Source organism: Trichechus manatus, unplaced genomic scaffold (genome assembly GCF_000243295.1).
Source record: "Trichechus manatus latirostris isolate Lorelei unplaced genomic scaffold, TriManLat1.0 scaffold00120, whole genome shotgun sequence".
Classification (NCBI taxonomy): domain Eukaryota; kingdom Metazoa; phylum Chordata; class Mammalia; order Sirenia; family Trichechidae; genus Trichechus; species Trichechus manatus.
In genome coordinates, this window is record NW_004444056.1 from 721803 (window position 1) to 738900 (window position 17098).

Below are 17098 nucleotides of genomic sequence, written 5' to 3' on the forward strand. Positions count from 1 at the left end.
GAGACAAGTCATATGGGGCATTGAAGGTGATTGTGAGGAATCTGGCGTCTGCTGGAGGGAGGTTTCAGGTGGTTATTGTAGAGGGTGAGTTATTGAACCTTTCACCTAATTGAGTTATGGGCTGAGTCCCTGTGGGAACACTTCAAGGAACCATAGGAACTGTCCCCAGGAAGGTTTCACCTGGGAGAGGAGGTGGAACATTTATCCACTGGCTTCCCTCCTTAGTTAAGAGCTTCCCTTGAACACATTCTTTTCCTTTATCAAATATATGATGTACCAATATGTTCTTTCAATCTAGAAGTGCCTTTTCACTTTCTTGATGGTGTCTACAAAGCACAAAAGTTTTTAAATAATGAAGTCCAGTTTATATAATTTTTTTCCACTTGGACTTTTGGTGTCATATCTAACGGACCATTGCCTAATCTAAGGTCATGAAGATTTACTTCTGTGTCTACTGTGAGTTTTATAGCTTTAACCCTGTTGAACTTGAGTCAATTCCGACTCATAGCGACCCTATAGGACAGAGTAGAACTGCCCCATAGGGTCTCCACGGAGGAGCTGGAGGATTTGAACTGCTGACCTTTTGGTCAGCAGCCGAAGCTGGTAACCACTGCAGGCCACCAGGGCTCTTTATAGCTTTAGCTCTTACACTTAGGACTGTGATTCATTTCTAGTTAATGAAAATCAATTAACCATAAATCTAAGTATTTATTTCTGGCCTCTCCATTCTGTTCCATCGATCCATATGCCCTTATGCTCATAGCACACTGTCTTGATTACTGTAGCTTTTTAGTACAGTAAAAATTTAGATTTTGAAATCAGAAGCGGTAGTCCTCCCACTTTGTTCTTTTCCAAGTTGGCAAATCTGCATCCCTTGCATTTCCATATGAGTCCCCCCACCCCACCCCTTTTTTGTATGAATTCGAAGATCAGGCTGTCAATATTAGCAAAGAATCCTTTGGGCTCTGGGAAATCCTTGGCAGGAGACATCTTTAAGAAAATCTTTCTCCAGTGTTATAAAAATGCAGAAGAGGCACAAGATTCACTTGAAAATGGGAGGCAGTGCTTTATGGGAAATGTAGTCTTGAATCGTATTGACTCCCCGAGCAGCACTCTGGGAACGGGATTCTGGGCTCCTTCTGCGCATGTATAGTCATAGCCCTGTCTGTTCGTTCCAGAACGGTCGGTGTTTACTCGGAAAGTAGGTGTGCAGGTGAGGTAAGAACGGGTGGGGGTCCGTGTGCGAGGTGTAGGCTCTCCTTGGGAAACCCTACTGCTGCCTGTTCGCGGCCTGAGGGGGCGACCCCGGCCCGGGCCCACGGACTCCCGGAGGCAGATGAGGTAAAGCGCGTGGGGACCATCCCCGAGGTGTGGGGCTCGTGCCCAGGATGTGGAGCGGGAAACCTTTGGGACCGCTGTTATCCCAGCGTGCTGCCGGCGGGGTAATCACCGGCCCGGGTCTCCGGGCTCCCGTGGCACTCAGTTCTCGTCAGGAGGAGGTGCTCTGTGTGCAGAGTACCGTGGGCCCGGCCCAGCCTGCCACCCAACTGGGATAAATCCATGTTGTGGGCAGGAGGGGAATTTGCGTTTAATAATGTTGATGATGAACTTGCCGTAAATCGCAGTTGGTGGGTCTACAGGGAGAGGTCGAGTTCTGGAGCCAGAACCAAAAAACCAAACCCTGTTGTGGTTCAGTCTACTCTGACTCATAGCGATCTTTTGTGTTTCAGAGTAGTACTGCGCTCCACAGGGTTTTCAGTGACTGATCTTTTGGAGGTGGATTTCCAGCCCCTTTTTTGAGACATCTCTGGGCGGATTCGAACCACCAACTTTTCAGTTAGTAGCTGAATGCTTAGCCATTTGCATTCTGCCACAAGCAAATGGTACTGCTATACACATTCAAAACAAAACAAAATTGGGACTCAGATTGGTGGAGTGATATGCTCAGGTCATAAGCAAATGGTCAGGGGCCTGGATCCAATGGTAGATGTGCTTCACTCCCAATCTCAGGCTCTTTCTAGTATCACACCTGCCTACAACCAGCATTGCAGCCTTCATAGTACTTAAAAGAGTGGCCTGTCTCCAAATGCTAAGTGATATAATCGGTAGTAAATGTAGATGGAATTGTACCAGGTGGCAAACGTATTGTTGGATTTCTAGTATCGGAAGTTTCTGTGTGGTGCAAGTGGTGAACATGCTTGCTTGCTAACCAAATGGTTGGAGGTTCAAGTCCATCCACAGGTGCCTCGGAAGAAAGGCCAGGTGATCTATTGAAAAATCAGCCATTGAAAACTCTCTGTAGCACAGTTTTACTCTGACACATGGGGGGTTGCCATGAGTTGGAATTGGTACGTGGTTTAAGTGTCTCTTCAGGTTCCTTAGGTCAGACTGAACTTCCTGGCCCCTCCTGCACTGGCAGGCTGTCTGTCGTTTAAGTCTGATATTATAATGAATCCCAAGAGTGAGATTTTTTTTTTTTTAATTTTTTTTATTGTTGTAGTTTAGATGAAGTTTATATTTCAAGTCAGTCTCCCATACAAAAATTTATACATACATTGTTGTGTGACCCCAGTTGCTCTCCCTATACTGAGACAGCACACTCCTCCTTTCCACCCGACTCGCCATATCCATTCAACCAACTCCCAACCCTCTCTGCCTTCCCATCTCACCTCCAGACAGAAGCTGCCCATTCAGTCTCTTGTGTCTACTTGAGCTAAGAGGTACGTTCCTCACCAGTATCCCTTTATGTCCCACAGTCCAGTCCAATCCCTGTCTGAAGAGTTGGCCTCAGAAATTGTTTTAATTCTGGCCCGATAGAGAATCCGGGGGCTATGCTTTCCAGGGTTCCTCCAGTCTCAGACTGTTAAGTCTGGTCTTCTTACCAAGAGAGATTTTTGACCTTAAAGTTAATTTGTTTCCCTGGCCCAGGTCCCAGATCCCCTGGATCAAAGCAACCTTTGTAAACCAGGGAATCTCCAGGAACAGGAATCTTACCTGGAAGAGAATGCCTCTCTGACCTTTGAACTCTCTCCAGATCTTCAGAGCAGAGGCTGAAGAGCCCGGTAGGAGCAGGTCCAAGATTTGCTTGGCCAAAAGTAGTTCTTGATCCCCCTGCCCAGAATGAGCCAGACTTGGTGATGTTGCCACCTCCAAAAGCCACCACAGACTGTGTGGCAGTGGAGGGTTTGGGCCAGTTTTGAAAAGAGGTGTGATGGCCCAAGGGTAGGCTGCCCAGGAAAGGCCGCTTCATTGTAGATTTTGCACTTGCAGGGTCTAGGGGTGAGAGGTAACTAGCTGGAGGAAGGAAATTTTGTCCCCACCTATTCCTAAACATCCTGCAGTCTTTTTCTTCATTCTTTACAAATTCTGTGCTGCTGTCACACATATCCATCAACACATATGGCACTAGTGATGTTATCCTGGGCTCAGAGAAATGCGGAATGATGGTTCACAAAGGTTTCCAAAGTACTCTGACTCATTTAAGAGCTTTAAACAAATGGTATCTGGGAGCATCAGTGAATCATCAAGGGCCACCAAGTTTGTGAGCGGCAGGAGTCAAAGACATGCCGTTCTGTCCATCATGAGTCAGTCACCAGGCTTAAAGGGGCCTTTTCAGAAACTTCAACCCAATTTAAACATAATTTTTACAATTCCTTGTAATCCCTATTGTCACTCAAGGATTAAACAATATACCAGGAGAATAGGTATTTGATGCAGGCTGAGTATTTTTCTGCTACATTAATTTTAATGAAAGAAGAGTGTACTTTTTTTTTTTTTAAAGATATCCCCCCAGTATATGCATATTGGTTTATATACATGTTATTGTTAGTTGCTATCAAGTCAGTTCTGACTCATGGCGACCCCATGCATGCAGAGTAGAACTGCCTTTGGTGTGCTTTAATTTTACTAACCATCTCTTGTTTTTAGGTTTTTTTTTCCCTCTGTTAATCAGTTTTAAATGCATGTAAATAATTGCTAAATGAATAAAGTTCATATTTAACCAATGAAAAGATGCACATTCAAGTTTATATGATCACTTCAGTCTCATGTGGACAGGTGCTGCTGTCAGTATATGGTCTGTTCCAAGCACTAAAGGGCATATCCCTATTGGGAGGCTGCTCCCCACCTGAGGTGCTGAGATTTGGGGAGGTAAATCTAGTTGTTGTAAGTCAGGCAAATCTCGTGACACCAGTCATCATTCTGTCCCCACAGCTAAACCTTCAGAATTTTCTACAGTCTCCCAAGAGCAGCAGAAAATGAACATGTCTCAGGTGAGCTCTTTATTCACTCCCCACTTTGTATTGGGATGGATTTATGAGGTTTATAAGGGTCCATGCATTAACTAGAAAAGGAAAAATAGAAATAGATTAAGTCAATCTTGAGGGAAAATATACACAGTTTCTCCATGGCTTTTGGTAGGTAACCTTGGTCAGGGTAGCTTCCCCCCTGTTACCAGTTTGCTTAGATTTCAGTTTGGTCATGAATATATATTAATTTATATTGAATACTTTTTCTGTATCTATTGGAATAAAGATAAAGCTTATTTCCTTTATCTGTGAAAATGTTTTAATTTATTTTGTTTTTTGTTGTTGAGAATAATGTACAGCAAAACATGTACAAATTCTAGTTTCTACACGTACAATTCGGTGATACCGATTATATTCTTCAAGTTGAGCAACCATTCTCAGCCCTCCTTTTCTGAATTGTTCCTCCCCATTAGCATAAATTCACTGTCCCCTGAGGTTCCTGTCTAATCTTTAGAGTTTATCAGTTTGATTCCGTATAGATAGATCTTAACACAGCACAATACTCAGGCAGACATACTTTACTAGTTAAGCTAATAAGAAGATTTCAGGGGATATTTTTGACTTAAAGTTTAAAGATTATCTCATGGCAGTAGTTTTGAGGGGGGTTCATCCAGTTTCCATGGCTCCAGAAATTCTGGATTGCATGAGCATTTGAAATTCTGTCCTGCGTTTCCCCCTTTTGATTGGGATTCTTCTATAGGGTCTTTCATTAAAATATTCAGTAATAGTAGCCAGGCACCATCTAGTTCTTTTGGTCTCAAAGCAGAGTATGTAGTTGTTCATGGAGGCAATTAGCCACACATCCATTTCCTCTTCTTATTCCTGACTCTTTCTTTGTTGCTGCAGGCAAATAGAGAGCAGTTGTGCCTTGGGGGACAGCTTGCAAGTTTTTAAGACTCCAAGCACTATTCAGTGAAGTAGGAGGTAGAAGAGAAACACTAAACATGTTGTTAGGCCAGTTAACTGGGATGTCCCATGGAATCATGACCCTAAACCTCCAATCCAAGGAACTAAATCCCATTAGGTGTTTGGTTGTACATAAGCAGCCTCAGCAGCTACTTTTTTTTTTTTTTTAATTGTAACTATCACACAACTTTTACCAATTCAATTTTTTACAGGTGTACAACTTACTGACAGCAATTGCAGTTATCGGCTGTGCAGCCCTACCTAATCAATGCGATTTTTCCATCACTGTGAACCAAAACTCAGTACTCCATAAGCAATAATCCCCCTCCCCTGCCCCACCCCTAGTTACCACTAATAAACTTTGGTCTCTATACATTTGCCTTATCTTTAAAAATTTTGAATAGCATAATGGATTTTCTCATGTTAACTCATTCTTGAATTCCTATATAGACCCTACTTAGTAATTTTTAATGAGCATGGTGAATTGCTTTTATATTATTTCTGGGGACTTTCTGCTAATACCATTTTAAGATTTTTATTTGTTTATCACAAGTTAGATCAGCCTGAAATTTTCTTTTCTATGTTTCTGTCCGTTTATAGTACTGTGGTTATAGCATCATAAAAGGAATTGGGGAACTTTTTACTCTTTCTTGTCACTTTTTTTTTTTCCTTAATTAATATGAGGAAATTACCTGTTCTTTGTGAATTTTGTGTGACTTATCTGTAAGTTGGGCTTAATAGGAGGTTTTTTTTTGGTGTGTGTGTATGAAGATTTTGATTATTGAATCAGTTTATTGAATGGTCATATGTCTACTCTGGGTCTTTTTTTTTCCTTGTACTTACTTTACATTTTCATAGCAAATTCTACATTTTTTTCAGTAACAATATATTTTATTGTTTGACCAAGCTGTTCTTCAGAGTAAATTAGTTATTACACAGTATGAAAATAATAGCCTTCTATTCAAAATGAATGATTCTAGGTTTATTTAACAAGTCTTATTTTTGTAAACATCAAGTTTAAATGCATTTTATATCCATTTTCACACCTTTTTATTCTTTGCTACTGAGGTGACAATTCAATCAAAGTTTCCATAGTTTTTTCACTGTAATGAAGATTGGTAAAATTGCAAATAAACATTACAATTTGAATTCACAGAAATTATTTAAAATGGCTAAATCTGAGGAGGACACCAGAATCCGTTTTGAACACATGCTCTCATTTTTGTAAATGTTGGTTCACCATCGCATTTTTCCACGTGTTCCTGTACCCATAAAATGGGAATAAAATGGACAGAAGGCAGGAAGAGGAAACATCAAAGATTTGTTTTTGAAGGACTGGCTTTTTCTAGGACTAATAATGTGGATGACATTCCACTGTACCTCTTTGATCATCAGAGGAATGGGAATAACCTCATCTGATGGTAATAACATTAACATCAGAATGGAGAATTTAAATGAAAAGCTCAAAAGAAAAAAGAAGACATCTTTATAGATATCCCTCTAATTTTTCTAGTGCTTTCATTTATTTGCCTTTGTGTGTGTGTGTTTAAATAAACCAGGCATATAATAAAAAGAATCCAGTGTTTAAACTAGAAATTGAATGTATTTTAAATATTAAACCCAATTTCTTCCCTTATGGAGGGAAAAGATAATTTTCAATTTAAAGTCTTAGGTTTCATTTCTTTTCCGAATTTCCATTTATTCACAACTTTAGTTTCATATTTTTGTAACTTTCACTAAAAAAAAAAACAAAAAAACTGCTTTACATTTCCCCTTGTGGAAAAAAGAAAGATTTACTATGTAGTGATATAACTTCACTGTCAGTTAAGATGAAACTATTGCTTCTCAGCTTAAACTATGAATTAAATCATATTACAATTCAGAGCAAAGGTAAAGACAACTCCCTACTAAACACTGAAATAATTTGTAACAGATTTTCTAAAAGAAAATCGTCTATTCTACCATTGTGAAATACAGCAGAAATAACATCTAGCTTCAATGTGTGTGGAGCCGTGGTGGTACAGTGGTTAAGAGCTCAGCTACTAACTAAAAAGTCGAGCATTTGAATCCACCAGCCGCTCCTTGGGAACCCTGTGGGGCAGTTCTACTCTGTCCTGTAGGGTCGCTGTGAGTTGGAATTGAGTAACGAGTTTGATTTTTTTGGTTTGCAATATGTATGTTGAAAATACCAAGAGTATGAATAAGCTCTGAAGTTTTTATGGACCATAAATATGGGAAATTTAAATGAACACCTGTGAGATTATGATTGGTCTCCAATTCTCAAATGTCTGAATGAAAGGAAAAAACAGACATCAATTTGTCTAGCTGTTCTAACACATAAGTGGCCTTGGCCTGAGTTTTATGGGAAAAAAAAAAGGGACAATTTTGTTTGCACTGTCAAGTTAATACTCTATTAATATAATGTATAAACTTTAAATTAGCAGACATCTTATTAGGGATGGCAGAAAAGAAACCTCACAAAACACAAAATGGCAAAAACAAAGCATGGGATGATTATTTTCAGTCAGTGGTGGTTACGTGCCCTCTTGCAAAATGACAGGCAGTATCATACTTGCTTTTCCATTTGCATCCACATGTATTACACAGAAAAGGGTTTTCATTTCCATAGCATACCATATGGATAGTGTAAAGGATAAAAAAAACCTGTTGCCATCAAGTTGATTCCGACTCATAGCAACCCTATAGTCAGAGTAGAACTGCCCCATAGGGTTCCCAAGACTGTAATCTTTACAGAAGCCAACTGCCACATTTTTCCCCCATGAAGTGGCTGGTAGGTTCAAACTGCTGACCTTTCAGTTAGTAGTCAAGCCCTTAACCACTGTGCCACCAGGGCTCCTTAGTGTAAAGGATAAAGTGATGCAGAAACTGAGGATCCTGGACCATGAGGGTTGGGGGTGGAGTGCTGGGCTGGCTGTTAACTATGCTAGGAGTGCTTGTGTGGGCACTTGGTTCACTGCTCAGACCTGCCACTAGACTATAGTTCCTTTGATTGTGTGATGGTCAAGCGTCAGGGCTTGTGGGAGAGGAAGTCTGAGGAATACTTGCTGACATGGCAGAAACTGCTGCTTCAGCACAGGACGGCTGAATCATGAAAGGCTTTTACTTGGGGCAGGGAACTCCATCAGGGGATGTGGTGTTTTGGTTTTCAGGTGGCAAACTGGGCAACTGTCCTGCTAGAGTCAAGAGCTGATTTAAAGGGTTGCCAACCATGAGTTCCCAGGGGTCTCTTGGTAGGCCACCAGTGAGAGTGGTTTTTGTCATGCTTTCATAGGAATCAGTCTGAATATTTGGGATTTCATGGGTGAAATCATTAAGGTAGTCTGGTTTCTGAACCACCAGGGAAGGTGTACTTAAGTCGATTAGTGCTTTTCTGCTGTACCATAGATTACTTGGTTTCTTCTGTAAACCTCTCCACACACATTTTCTTGCTTCTCAAGAAAGACCTAGTACCTTTAATTGGTACCATTTTATGCTTGCCCCTTCGATGATGGGACAGGTTACTCCAGTCACTGCAGCAGAAGGAACATAATTCATATTTGTATCATTTTTCTCCAGTATGGGAATATGTATGGGCCTCAAGATGACACTCATAAGCAGATACAAATGGAAGGAAGTGACATCTATGAGGTTTCTCACTTGTGTGAATTCTAATATGTTGGATAAGCCAGGCTGTTCTTTTGCTGGCATAGTTGCAGTACTGACACTTGAGTCCCTGTCAAAGGTTGTTTCAAACCCGTCTACTAACATTCCTGAGTTTTCACCCAGGGAAACTTCCACAGTCCATTTTGATCACCATCTGTTTTAGCCCCCTGAAGAACCTCTGCTTGTTTGTTCCCACTAACTGATCCAGAATTTGTGTTCACATGATGGGTCTGCTGAGCCAGATATTCCTGAAAATCTTTCATGAAGTCCAAAGACTCTGGTTTCTTTTTACCCATCTTTGCTGCTTTTGAAGTTTACAGTTCCTTGTACCTAGGAAAAACAGTTACCCATTTATTATAACCAGAAAGGATACAACCAAAGAGACACATCAGGCAAAGTCTGGGACAGAGGTCCCAGCTTGAGGCTTCCACTGTCCACAGGTATATGCCACACCATTTCCCCTGCATGCCCCTAAGAGAGGCAAATTCTACATTTTTTAATCTAAGTTTTTTTTTCTCTTTTTTTTTTTTTATTGTGAAAACGTACACACCAAAACATTGCTGTGAAAATGGCATAGCAGAGGCGTCTGACCTCCTCTAACTTCACGAGGAGGAAGGAGAATTAAGATGGACGGCCCAAGGCTGATTCCTATGAGGTGGAGGTAGACATGCTTCCTCCTCCTGCCTTCTTTACAAATTCCAACACCAACCATCCCTCCCATGGCATTCTCTACTTTGCTGAGTTCTATAGTTTGTTGTAATGGCCACACGGAACTCACAGACCATACTCACAGCTATGGAGTTTATTAGGGAAATAACAGGTTACAATTCAGGATCAGGAACACTCAGGATATAGTTCGTCCATCAGGACAGCCTCTTCTCAGCTGAGCCCGCCAGCACGCTGCTCTCTGGCCCTCAGCATCTGCCCTGTTCAGGCAAGTGTTACAGAGCTCTTTTAGTGCTGCTGGTAAGTGCCCTGAGGCACCCCACTCCCTAGTAAGCCTCAGGCCGAAGAGCCCACCTCCAGCTCTGTAGGTCAGCAAACCTAGCTCCACCAAGTGCCCAGAGGTACCCTACTCTGCCAGCAAGCCTCCTGCCCAAAGGCATTCAGGGAGGCGGGGCCGAGATGGCGGAGTAGTCAGATGCTTTCAGTGTTCCCTCTTACAACAAAGACCCGAAAAAACAAGCGAATTGATTACATATGACCGTCTAGGATCCCTGAAAACCAAAGGCAAAGTTGAGGAACCAGACTGAGTAGCAGGGGGAGGGAGAGAAGGTTCAGAAGCAGCGAGGGGTTGCCAGACCTGACTCAGCAAGAGCCTGAACCCTTCAGCCGGGATCAGCTTGGGGGTTAGAGGTGAGGCAGGCAAGCAGCGGTGCTTGGGAGGCATTTTCCATACCAAGAGAGACCCAACAGCAGAGAGTCTACTCGGACATCCAAAACCAGTGAGAAGCAGCCCTGCATTGGTGAAAGATAAGTACTCACATCCAGCCTACCGCGCGGATCAAAAACACCCCCTTAGGGAAAAACCTCTTTCCCATTTATCTCCCTTCTCCCTGCTCTGCACTGGGTCCTGGACTGGCTTTAACAATTGCGGAGTCCCGTGGGCCAGAAGCAGGACCGATTACGTGCCCTGAGCCATTCTCCCGGCCTTGCAGAGTGAGCAAATTAACAAATGGGAAAAAATAATTTGTCAGCTCCCCTAAGCCAGGAACTCAGGGTAGGCACATCTCCTTTGCCTAGGCACAGGCATAAGGGATCCATGGAATTTGAGTGCCTTTCCCCTGCATAGACTTGTGTGGGCCCATTTCAACAGTGTAGGCCCTCATTACCGCAGTACAACAGGGTATATATCTGAAGTCTGACTTCAACTGTTTTAGCTGTGAAGTGGCAAGTTCATGACATTTGACACTGCTCTGCCCATTAAGCAGGGTCTTCACCTACCCACATCAGGGGCCTGAGGACTGGTGGCTCCACCCATGCCACCTAGCCACCTGCTACAGGGCCCAAGAATAAGAGGCACCCCCACCCCCACCCCAGTCCTTACAGCCAACAGCATTGGGTGCGTATAGTCTGTGTGCAAAGCCCACCCATCTGTGCGCTCTAGGGAACAGGGACATCCTTTCCTCCTGGGCACTTGGGAGTGGCTGTCAGCCCCCTGCCTTGCTCAGCCTGTGTCCCCCTGCTACAGCCAGATGCCTGTGCCTACACCAATCACCCATACCTGTCAAGAACTGTAGGTGAGAGCCTGCACTACACACTTGGTGGCCGACTACCTGGACACCTAAGCTGAATCCATACAGGAGGAGTGGGCAGACTCCTGGACTCACATACTTAGTGGCAGATCTGACCACCTGGGGGCAGGACGTTGGAGCTTCAAGGGTGCTGGTGACTGGGCTAGCTCACACGAGCAGCCTATTTGGGCATATCAAAACAAAACAAAACAAGAAGCTAGGACACAGTAAGCAAACATAAATAAATACAACAACTTATTGATGGCTCGGAGACAACAGTCAATATCAAATCACATGAAGAAGCAGACCATGATGGCTTCAGCAAGCTTCCAAAATAAAGAACTGAAAAATTTTCCAGAGGAAGAAAATTTCTTGATATTACCAGAGGCGGAATACAAAAGATTAGTATACAGAACTCTTCAACAGATTAAGAAGGAAATCAAGCAAAACGCAGAATACCCAAAGGCATTCAGCTTTCTTGCTCTGTGGGCTGGGTAGCTGTCATGGATTGAGTTGTGTCCCCCAAAAAATGTGTGTAGCAACTTGACTAGGTCGTGATTCCCAGTATTGTATGATTGTGTTATCTGATGTGATTTCCCTATGTGTTGTAAACTCTACCACTATGATGAGATTATATGTGATCTCATGTGTTGTAAATTCTATCACTGTGATGAGGTTATACTGATGAGGTTGACAAGATTAGCGTCTTAATGCAATCTCTTTTGAGATATAAAAGAGAAGCGAGCAGAGACACGGAGGAACCTGATACCACCAAGAAGGCAGTGCCAGGAGCAGAGCGTGTCCTTTGGACCTGAGGTTCCTGCACAGAGAAGCTCCCAGACCAAGGAAAAACTGATGCATCACAAGGACCTTTCTCCAGGGCAGACGGAGAGAGAGGACCTTCTCCTGGAGCTGATGCCCTGGAATTGGACTTGTAGCCTGCTGGACTGTGAGAGAATAAACTTTTCTTTGTTAAAGCCATCCACTTGTGGTATTTCTGTTAGAGCAACACTAGATGACTAAGACAGTAGCCTACCACGCCGTCTCCTGCCTGTGATGCTGCCATTTCTTTGCCGCCACTTTTCACTGTCTTCAGTGGTACAGCTCTTTTCTCTCGATCTGGTTGCAGGAGCCTCTCAGCTCAGGGATCCTGGGTCCAAAGGACATGCTCCACTGCTGGTTCTTCCTTCTTAGTGGTGGTGAAATCCTCCTTCCTGCCTCTAGGGTGGCTCATTTTAAGCCTAGTGCGATGGCAAAACTGACCAATCGCCTTGGTGGGCCACAAGCCCTCATTTGCATAGTCCCACTCAGTCTTTCCGTGGGAGTTACAGGACCATGGCAAGAAAGGCCATATAAAAGTGATCCATCCCACTGCATCTGCCATCACAAGAACGTCCACCTTTACAACTCAATGCCATTGATTACATTTTTTATGTTGTGCCACTGCTGTCACTATTCTCATCCAAAACATCGCATCACCATTAAAATGAACTCAATGCCTTCCACAGAAGAAAGCTCCTTTTCCTCCTCCCTCCCACCCCTGGTAATCATTAATAATCTTTGCTTATTTCATAGGAGTGAAATCATACAGTATTTGTCTTTTTGTGACTGACTTATTTTACTCAGCATAATGTTTTCAAGGTTCGTCCATGTCGTGGCATGCATCAGAACTTCATTTCTCTTCATGGCAGCATGATATTCTGTTGCATGTATACAGGTAGTCCCTGACTTACAACAGGGTTCTGTTTTGGTGACACCGTAGTAAGTTGGTTCTGATGTAAGTCAAATACCTCCTTTTTTTTTTAAGTTTTCATTGTTGTTGCCTTTTATTATCAGTATCTTTATAAATCTGATCTTTGTCTTTGGAGGTTGGCATGAGAATGATAGCGTCAGCAAGTTACATGCTGCAACATTGTACGTGGTATAAATAATGATAAGATTAAAAAAAACCATGGTTGTACATGCGATTCATCATAACTCGAATAAATTGTAAGTTGGGGGCTACCTGTATACTACATTTTGCTTATCCATTCATCTGTTGATGGACATGTTTGTTGTTTCCACCTTTTGGCTATTGTGAAAAGTGCTGCAATGAGTATTGGTATACAGGTTTTTGTTTGAGCTCCTGCTTTCATGTCTTCTGGGTATATACCTAAGATTGGAATTGCTGGGTCGTATGGTAATTGTATGTTCAACTTTCTGAGGAACCACCAAACTTTCCACTGTGGCTGCACCATTTTACGTTCCTACTAGCAATGGATGAGGGTTCCAATTTCTCCACAACCTCGCCAACACTTATTGTTTTTTTTTTTGATCACTGCCATTCTGATGGCATTGTGGTGATAAAACCTCATTGTGGTTTTGATTTGTCTCTCTAGTGGCTATAGGATCACTATGAGTCAGAAATGATTTGATGGCACTTAACAACAATAGCTAATGATGTTGAGCATCTTTTCATGTGCTTGTTTGAATATCTTAGTTTGATTATCTTCTTTGGTGAACTTCTGTTCAAGTCCTTTGCCCATTCTTTTGATTGGATTGTTTGTGTTTTTGTTGTTAAGTTGTAGAAGTTTTATATATATTTTGTGGCTATTAGGCACTTATCTGACATAGGGTTCCTGAAAATGTTCTCCCAATCTGTAGGCTGTTTTTTTTTTTTTTTTTTTACTTTGCTGATAAAGTCCTTTGATATATAAAAGTATTTGATTTTTATGAGGTTCTACCTGTTTTTCTTTTGCTGCTTAGACTTTTGTTATATCTGATAATGTGTTGCTAAACACTAAGTCCCACAGCCTCACCTCTGTTTTCTTCTAAGAATTTTTTTGTTTTAGTTTTCACATTTAGGTCTTTGATCCATTTTGAATTGGTTTTTCTATATGATGTGAAGCATGGATCCTGGTTCATTGTTCTGCATGTGGAAATCCAGTTTTCTCAGCACCATTTAATGAAGAGACTCTTCCTTCCCCATTGAACGGACTTAGCACCCTTGTTGAAAGTCAGTTGATGACAGATGTATGAATTTATCTTTGAGCTTTCATTTCTACTCCATTGGTCTATATGTCTATTGCTGTACAAGTACGAGGCTGTTTTAATTACTGTAGCTGTATAGTATGTTTTGAAATCAGGAAGTGTAGTCCTCTTACTTTATTCTTCATCTTCAAGATTGCTTCCCTATTTGGTATCCTTTACCCTTCCATAAAAATCTGAGGATTGTCTTTTCTATTTTTGCAAAGAAGGTTGTAATTTTTTATGGGTATTGCGTTGAATTTATAGATTGCTTTGGTAGCTTTGACATCTTAACTATATTAAGCCTTCCAATCCGTGAATGTGGACTGTCCTTCCATTTATTTAGATCTTTTAAATTTCTTTTAGTAATGTTTTATAATTTTCTGTCTACAAGTTTTCACCTTGCTGGTTAAATTTATTCCTAGCTTAATCTAAGTTTTAAAGTTTATTTTCATGGTCTTTTCCTCAGTATTCTCTCTGATTTTAAAGTCTTTATCTGTTAGTAATTTTAAAAGTTTTAAAAGTTATATAGGCATTACTGATCAGAAATGGAAAGTGTGTTTTTTCGTAGCCAAGTCCGCAACACAGAATTTCTGGGTTTGAGCGTGGTCTCAGCATTTCACGTGCTCTATCTACTGAGAGTTAAGGGAACATACAGCCATTTTGGGGTTCTTCACCTCTGCGTCCTCAGCTGTCTTTATTTTTTTTTAAGTAAGTAATGTCTTCATAAAAGGAGCCATGGTGGCGCAGTGGTTAAGTGCTCATCTGCCAACCAAAAGATCAGCAGTTTGAATCCACCAGCCCTTCCTTGGGAGAAAGAATTGGCAGTTTGGTTCTATAAAGATTTATCCTTGGAAGCTACAGTGCAGTTCTGCTCATCCTGTAGGGTCTCTATGAGTCAGAATCGACTTGACAGTAATGTTTGATTTGGTTTGGTCTTCATAAAGGAACCCTGGTGGCTCAGACAGTTAAGCACTCAGCTGCTAACTGAAAAGTTGGTGGTTTGAACCCACCCGCTGGCTCTGCAGGAGAAAGACCTGACAATCTGCTTTTGTAAAGATTACCACTAAGAAATCCTTATGGGACAGTTCTACTCTGTCACATGGGGTCACTGTGAGTTGGAATTGACTTAATTGCACTTAATAACAACACAAGTGTCTTCATAAGGCTATAAAATTTAAGCACCATAGTAAGCTATTAATTAAGAAATCCAACTGTCATCCCTCTCCCCAACTATCTGAATGCCCTCTGCCTTCTATAGATAATCCGTTTTAAGTTTATTGTTTCTTTCCCTCTATATTTAGAAAAAGAGAAGAAAATATGGTTATATTTACTAAAATTTGCTGTCAGTTCTTAATTGACTGTTTGCAAACCATATATTAGTGCTCCGTACTTGTTGATTTCACACAATATATTCTGTATACTTTCTTCTGTTGGTACTTTGGGAGTGTCCTCATTCTTTTTTATAGCTGCATATTATTCCATTATATAAACATTCCTTAGGTTAATCAGCTTATTGAAGAAAACTTAAGTTGTTTATAATGAGTAAGCTTACATACGAATAATTTCATATATGTGTGTGTGGGTGGGAGGAGGGGTTGAAACCATAAGGTAAAATGGTAGAAAGAGGTTGTCCTGGTCAGAGGTGAAATGAATCTTTCATTTTCATAAATATTGCTCCATTGTCCTCCATGGTGGTTGTACCATTTTGCATTTCCACATGCAAAAGATTTGTTTTTTCGTCGTTCGTTAATTGAGCATCAACTACACAGTGCATATTCTTTTAACCAGCAATGAGCAAAATAGACAGAAGTAAATAAAATAGACAAAAAAGCCTCAGCTCTCATGTAGCATGTTTTCAGGTAAGGAGAAACAGCTCAAAAATATACTTTGTTTTATGTTACCAGTACCAGTTGAGGTCAAGTTGCTCCAGCTCATAGTGACCCTGTCTGTGTCAGAGTAGCACCATGCTCCATAAGGTTTTCAGTGGCTGATTTTTTGGAAGTAGATCTCCAGACTTTTTCTTCTGAGGTGCCTCTGGGTGGACTCGAACCTCCAACCTTTTGGTTAGCAGCTGAGTGTATTAACTATTTCCACCACCCGTATACTCCCAAAAAGCAGCCAAAAAGAGAAAAAGATAAATTGAACTTCATCTATTAATTTTCTTTTATGAAAAGGCAAAAAAAAAAAACAAAAAAAAAACAGTAAAAAGGCAACTCTCCCAGAAAGAAAGAAAGAATTTTCAAATCATATGACTCATAAGGGAATTGAATGTTTTCAGGGGAAGCCGTTAACAAATGATGGAAGACAGTGAGTAAATGGTATATCACATTGATTTTTTTTTTAATGTTGAACCACCTTTGCATTGCTAACATAAATCCCTTTTGTTTATGATGTATAATACTTTCTACGTTACTGGTTTTGGCTTACTAGTATCTTGACAAGTATTATTTCATCTATGTTCATAAGGGGTAGTCGTCTGTTTTCTTGTGATATCTTTGTGGTGGTTTTGGTATCAGGATAATATTGGCTTCATAAAATGGGCTGGAAAGTGTTCTCCTATTTTCTGGAGAAGTTGGTAAAAATTTTTTGTCAATTATTCTTTAACTGGTGTAATTCACCAGTACAGCCATATGAACCAGGGCTTTTATTTGTGGGAAGTTTCTTATTATCAATTCAGTCTTTTTACCTGTTGTATGTCTGTTCAGGTTATCTGTTTCTTCTGGAGTCATTTTCCGTAGTTTGTGTCTTTATGAGAATTTGTCCATTTCCTTGAGGTTATCTAATATGCTAGCATGCAGTTCATAGAATTCCCTTATACTCCTTTTATTTCTGTAAAGTTTGTAGTGATAACTCTTCCTTCCTTGGTGATTGTATTAACTTAGTTTTCCCTCTCTCTCCCTCTTTTCCTGGTCAGTCTAGCTAAAGATTTGTCAGTTTTGTTGAAATTTTCCAAGAACCAACTTTGGTTTTTGTTGATTT

The 17098-nt window shown here is 41.1% G+C and overlaps 1 protein-coding gene and 1 pseudogene across 1 annotated transcript in view; one reads left to right on the plus strand and one right to left on the minus strand.

Moving 5' to 3' along the window:
- The first annotated feature begins 1173 nt into the window (after nucleotides 1–1173).
- Nucleotides 1174–17098, plus strand: part of LOC101342355 (zinc finger protein 782-like) — a 32719-nt gene continuing 16794 nt past the window's right edge. Inside the window, exons 1-2 of the mRNA XM_012557790.2 lie at nucleotides 1174–1218; nucleotides 4213–4271. Of these exons, the coding sequence (XP_012413244.1) occupies nucleotides 4257–4271 (15 nt within the window). The 5' untranslated portion in view covers nucleotides 1174–1218; nucleotides 4213–4256. The remainder of the gene's footprint in view (nucleotides 1219–4212; nucleotides 4272–17098) is intronic.
- On the minus strand, nucleotides 7696–9265 carry LOC105756687 (zinc finger protein Pegasus-like; annotated as a pseudogene).